The sequence below is a fragment of the Dendroctonus ponderosae genome, unplaced genomic scaffold (genome assembly GCF_020466585.1).
Source record: "Dendroctonus ponderosae isolate FM_Combo_2020 unplaced genomic scaffold, Dpon_F_20191213v2 Dpon_F_20191213_2, whole genome shotgun sequence".
In the NCBI taxonomy this organism is placed as follows: domain Eukaryota; kingdom Metazoa; phylum Arthropoda; class Insecta; order Coleoptera; family Curculionidae; genus Dendroctonus; species Dendroctonus ponderosae.
Window position 1 is genome coordinate 16,721,305 of NW_026018165.1, and position 6,092 is coordinate 16,727,396.

Genomic DNA, 6,092 nt, shown 5'->3' on the forward strand with positions numbered 1-6,092 from the left:
CTATAAAACTACAAATGGAGTTAGGAAACCAACCGGTTCACTTGAAATTATTTAATGATTAAGTTAAGCCTTCCATTTCCTTGTTTTTGAATGATTTGGATACAGTTTCAGAATATTAAAACGTTATAATGTGCGTTTCCTGTTTTCACTGACTTGGAAGCAATTACTAGTTCAATTTGCGCTAAACTTAGACTAATCAAATTTTTTTTCTGGTCTGGCATATAACGGAATAAATCAAGCAGCTATTTCCAAATAGTTTGTAATCTAGTAGAATTTGGTAACCATAAAATATGTAGAAGATAGTAGATTTTATCTAAACTCATCTCAATTTACAAGGATTAAAAAAATCGCCATTCATCAGCTGAAAAATGGGCTTGCAAAACATTTCACTTTTTTTTTAAGGTTTAGCATTTATTTAACGTGTGTTTCAGAGCTTTAGCGTGAAACTTTTCAATTCGATAATACGATATTGTCCGTAAAACGAATAATTATCAAGTGCATTTAGAGATTTTTTGTTACGAGGCGACGATAAACCGCGTGCGGACAGGGAATTTCACAAAAACGTTTAACAGGATTTCCAAGGATAACAATGAAAATTAAGAAGCGTTGAATGCAAAACTGTGAATTAATGAGGTTTTTTAATTGATTGACAAGAGCACTCGGCTTGATACTCTGACCTTAAAATTATGCACCTAAGAGGGAGAAATGCCAATTTATGTGCAGATATTTATATCATTTACCGTTCCACCGGTATTAATCTAATTGTTCGTGTACTTTTAAATGCGAGAAATCCTGTCCAGTGATCGCAAACTTCTTTGAAAAAAAGATGTATTTGTTTAACGCTTTTATTTTTGGTTGTGTTTTGATATGTGTCTCTGTGGCTAAACCTTCAACGACTAAGAAACGTGACTATCAGGGTAAGAGAAATTTAATTTTACAGCAAATAAAACAAAATGGGATTTTGGAATTTAGTTGTATTTTATGGGGATTTTTCCAGCTCAAGACATCGATGTGCAGCCGTACGCGAACAAGTTGATGAGGATGAAAAGTCCCGAAGAACTGAAAGCTGAAGAAACAAAGGAGTACTGGAAGGATGTTGCGTTAAATGCTATCGCAGAACGACTGGGCCATCACATGAACTTTAGTAAGAGCGATTGATTTTCGCTTTCTTCATAGCGGCTTTAGTGACAATGTGCTACATTCGTTCAATTCCTCAAATTAAAATTGTCAAAACGTCTTTTTGGTTCCAAAACTGTTTCGGAAATCGCAGCTTTGCGCCAATTTTCCACATTATTCTCTTCAAAAAGTGGGAAGTTTTATTAGCGTGCGTATATTTCCTTTAGATACAGCCAAAAATGTAATTCTTTTCCTGGGAGACGGAATGTCCATCCCAACTATAGCTGCCACCAGAGTGTATTTGGGAGGAGAAGAGAAGTCTTTGTCGTTTGAACAATTTCCATACACCGGATTATCTAAGGTGAGGCCAAAGGCAACGAAATCTACAATTGTTTGGTTCGTATGCAATGAACAATGTACTTTGAATTATTTATTTTAATCCTTGATATGCCAGTAGTTAATGGTCAATTAATCTGTCGTCTAGTTGGTGATGAAATTTCGAAAATTATTGACTAATATTTGCAATGTCCAATAAAGAAAATGAGTTACTTCAGCAACTAAAACCCTCTGATAATGTTTCAGACTTACTGTGTAGATCATCAGACGGCTGACTCAGCTTGCTCAGCTACAGCGTATTTGGGAGGCGTTAAAGCGAACTTGGGAACAATAGGGGTAACGGCTGCAGTTAAGCAAAAAAATTGCTCAGCTATGAATATGAAGGAAAACCAAGTGGACTCGATTGCCAGACTGTTTCAGTTGAAAGGAAAGCGAACTGGAGTAGTGACGACAACGAGAGTTACACATGCAACGCCCGCAGGTATTTAAATTAATTTTAAGCGGTTTTTTTGAAGAAAATTGCAAGAAAAACGTTTACTTTCCGTAGGAATTTATGCACACACTTCTGAGCGTGATTGGGAATCCGACACTGATGTTATGAATTTCAACGGCGACATCACCCAATGTGAAGACATTGCTCATCAGCTTATCTTCGGAAGCACTGGACGAAACTTGAATGTTATTTTAGGTGCGTATATGCTGTTCATTTTTCATTGCTCAGATTTTCATATTTGTCTCGTTAATTTACATTTTTCTGCAAATATCTGCTACACTAAGCAGTTACAGGACTTCATACTCAAGATGCTCTTTTAATCGATTTAGGTGGAGGACGCAAGAACTTTCTTCCCAGAGAAGTGCAAGATGAAGACGGGAACAGTGGCGATCGATCTGACGGAGTAAACCTGATAGAGGAGTGGAAGAGATACCGCGAAAGCCAAGGCCAATTGTACGAATACGTTTGGAACAGAGAACGACTTTTCAACGTGAAGGAAAACACTGAATATTTGTTGGGTAAGCGAAAGGGTTGCACCCTCCAAAACCTTTTGTGTCTTCAAGTCTGGTCGAGTCAACTTCCAATCGCTGCCGATCCTCGGTTGGTGTAAGCCTGTAAAAATCTGAAAATGAGGAAAAGTAAAGGCGCTTCGATGCATCCAAATCTCACAAAACCCCTAAGGAAACTGAACTAAACAAGTGCAGATTTTGAAACGCGCTCACCTCAGGCACCCCCAGGACCGGCTCGAAACCGGTTCTGGGGGTGCCTGAGGTCTATTTCAAGAGGTCTTGACGGCTCTGCTGATGGCAAAGCCTTTCATTGTTCCCTAAGGAAACTGTTTGAATAAATTGGTCAGATTTTGAGAAAAACTGTTTCAGAACTGGAGAAAGAAAAGCAATGGAGTATTCAATAAGAACCAGAACATTAATCAGTAGCACAAATTAAATGGATCTGTAAATTGTAAGTTTTTGGGGGTTTTCGGCCGGCCTGGAAAATAATTTATTTCGAACGTTTCGCACGCATGAGTCGCTTACATCCTCAGAGGTCTTCGCCCGAAAGCTGCAGTCCGCTGAAACGTTATTAAGAACTAGTTTTCCAAGCTCGAAAAACTTCGCAGTTTCAAGCAATGACCGCTGAAACCCTATTTCAATTTTACTTTTCTGTTGTTCAAATTTCGTTATCTAATTAATGCTAGCAGCTTCTGATGTGTTTGCTTCGTTCCCATTTCTTCTCCCAACCATCCGACATTTCCTTGCATCTCTTGCAAATAAATATTTAAATATGTTACTCGAAGCCCAGTTCCCTGCTGTTTGTGTTACGTAAATATGATACCATTCTCCGATATTTATTAAATACCTGCCAAAAATGCGCACTATTAAGCGATTTTGAATAAATTTGAATAGTTTGCATTCTATATTTTATGGCTTGCATAAATGTTCGCGATCCAAACAAGGTGGTTCAGTTGATATCGATCAAAAACAACCTTCAGACCGCAGTATTTTCGGAAGGTCCATCAGGTAGTAACATGGATGTCTTCTGAAAAATCTCTGGAATTCTGAAGGAACAGTTTCAATTGCAGAAGTTTAACACCCTTGTTTTTGTTTCTCATTGCAGGACTTTTCCAGCCTGATCACTTGAACTACAATCTGGAACGAGACCCCCAAACTCAGCCATCGTTAGAAGAAATGACTGAAGCAGCTCTTCGCGTTCTGGACAAACCTGGCTCTTCCGGCTATTTCTTACTTGTCGAAGGTTCATCCTAACTGCTCAAAAATGAACTTTTGCTTAACAAATCTTTCGTTTAGGGGGTAGAATCGATACGGCCCATCATTTGAGTTGGGCGCGCAAGGCGCTGGATGAAACCGCCGAATTTTCCAAGGCTGTCCAGAAGGCTCTCTCTTTGACAAACCAGCAAGATACTCTTATAGTTGTTACGTCTGGTAGGCGAAGAAAAATTGAAAGAACCGATTAGTAGATAACGATGGTTTTATTGCAGATCATGCACATACAATGAGCTATGCTGGATATGCAGCCAGAGGGAGCGACGTTTTTGGATACGCTGGTACCGCAAGCGATGAAGACCCTTATACCATCCTCAACTACGCCAATGGGCCTGGTTACAAGCCCTTTATGGCCACTGGCCAAAGATATGTGCCTTCTCTAGAAGAAATGAGTAAGACTGTTCCGCCAGAAAAAAATCCAATTTTAAGCTGGGATTCTTTAGATAATCTGGAGTTCCAGTGGCCGTCGACTGTTCCCAAGAAGAAGGAAACTCATGGCGCGGACGATGTAGCCATATTTGCTAATGGCCCGTGGTCTCACCTGTTTTCTGGAGTGATGGAGGAAAACGTCATTCCTTACTTGATCGGATTGGCTTCCTGCGTCAGCCCTTATATCAAATGTGAGGACTTACACCCCAAATTGCCGTGATTCGGGCTGCGACAGAAGAACTAAGCTGTGATAATTTTAACTGACTTACACATGTGTTACCTATAAATAAACCGTTGTTAAAACATACGCGAGTTTGATTTTTTGCGAAATATTCCGTGGAAATGAATCAATTTCCTGCACACCTGAAATGCAGTCAAGTATGAATAAATTTTTTAATGAAAAAGTCCAGTCGCACTTTTTGTGCTTTGCATAATTAGCCTGCTCGATGACTCGCTCAATATGTTATCTGGAAAGTAGCAATAACATTTTTTAGATCACAATCTGATCATATTGAAGCAGAAATCAATATCTTCTTCAACTTTTGAAAAGCTGAATATTTAAATAAAACGCTAAATGCAATAAAAGTTCGATTAAAACCCACTGTAAGGATCGCGAAATAACTTTCATATTGACAATATTGATGTTCGAAAATAGTTTTTGCAATACCAAGCTCTGAGCATCTCGTATTGGCTAACGCTATTGAAAATGGGCATTTTGCGAAACCTTAGGCCTCTTTTAATAAAACCGTTTTATTAATTCAGTTTTTTCATAATATTAATTTCGGGTTCTTTGTGTGTTTGTCAAGCCCAGTGCAATTTCATGTTCAAATACGAATGTAAAATATCAGTAGCCAGATTTTAATAATCATATTGATTCAGGCCGTTTTCATGCTCATGAAAATTGAGATTTCCGCAAGCAAATGGCAATTTTCCCGGCTTTTATTGAGGCTGGAATTTATCGGGGAAAATAAGCTGAAACGCGCCAAAACTTGAGAGTGGTAGTTGGAATTAATAATTTGGATCTACATATAAATGCGGATTTTGAGAATTCGACCGCTAGTTGGGTGTTTGTTGTGGACCATCGTTATGGATTTCTTCAGTTTGGTATGTTGAAATTTTTTTTCTGCCAAAATTTAATGAGCTTTAATAATTTACTTGCTTCAAGTAGTTGAAAGTGGAGCTTATTTTTTAGTTTACTTTTGAACAACTGAAAAATGTATTAAACATCAACACAAAAGCGATTTTTTGCCTGCAATAAGTGAATTTTTAATTGACTGAACTTTTCAGGCAATATTAGTTGCACTCACAGCATTAGCAAACGCAAAATCGTTAATTAGACCACGAAGAGATGATGATGGGCGTTACCATCCTGATAGCAGCGGTGAGTGAAGTTCCAAGCTTAAACTTCATTTCAAATAAGTACAGTAATTTTTATATTTTTTTGTATATTAAGGCTTAAGGCTTTACACGAGTTATCTTTGCTTGTAGGCTCGTATCGCGTAGACAACAGCGGCAGCTACTATAATGATAACAGTGGTGAGTAGTATAATCTAAAATTATCATTAACTTATTAATTATGTTGGTTGGAATGTTGGTTATGAAAGTCTATGAAAACAGGGCATTTGGGGTGCGAATTTAATTCATTTTCGGTGTTCTTGTGGTGTGAATCTGGTTTTATTCTGAAAAGTATTTATTTCATAATTCGATAAAGCACAGTTTCATGCGGTTTTTCACTTTTGCAACGTGCATTTCTGAAGCCGGTTTCTGAGCAATAACACCAACGTAAGTCCAAAATACGCTTTTCAGAAGCATATTTAGAATACTGCAGTCGACTAACTGGTTTCTTCATAATTCATTGCTGAACTTTGGATAGTTTTTGCGCGATTTTTAAATTTGCGCTCTGCTCTTCCGATGTTTTTATCTGAGCAACTGCGCCG

General features: G+C 38.1%; 2 protein-coding genes across 2 annotated transcripts in view; both read left to right on the forward strand.

Annotated features, from left to right (window-relative positions):
• Window positions 1–440: 440 nt before the first annotated feature.
• Window positions 441–4,460, forward strand: LOC125503409 (membrane-bound alkaline phosphatase-like). Its single transcript, XM_048663706.1, has 10 exons — window positions 441–917; window positions 998–1,144; window positions 1,344–1,477; window positions 1,699–1,933; window positions 2,000–2,140; window positions 2,275–2,463; window positions 3,560–3,697; window positions 3,751–3,885; window positions 3,942–4,118; window positions 4,170–4,460. The coding sequence occupies exons 1-10, from the start codon at window positions 827–829 to the stop codon at window positions 4,373–4,375; spliced, it is 1,593 nt and encodes a 530-aa protein (XP_048519663.1). The 5' UTR covers window positions 441–826; the 3' UTR covers window positions 4,376–4,460.
• A 713-nt stretch (window positions 4,461–5,173) lies between these two features.
• LOC109536761 (collagen alpha-1(I) chain) overlaps window positions 5,174–6,092 on the forward strand; it is a 10,936-nt gene continuing 10,017 nt past the window's right edge. The window contains exons 1-3 of the mRNA XM_019903118.2: window positions 5,174–5,259; window positions 5,443–5,536; window positions 5,644–5,691. Of these exons, the coding sequence (XP_019758677.2) occupies window positions 5,188–5,259; window positions 5,443–5,536; window positions 5,644–5,691 (214 nt within the window). The 5' untranslated portion in view covers window positions 5,174–5,187. The remainder of the gene's footprint in view (window positions 5,260–5,442; window positions 5,537–5,643; window positions 5,692–6,092) is intronic.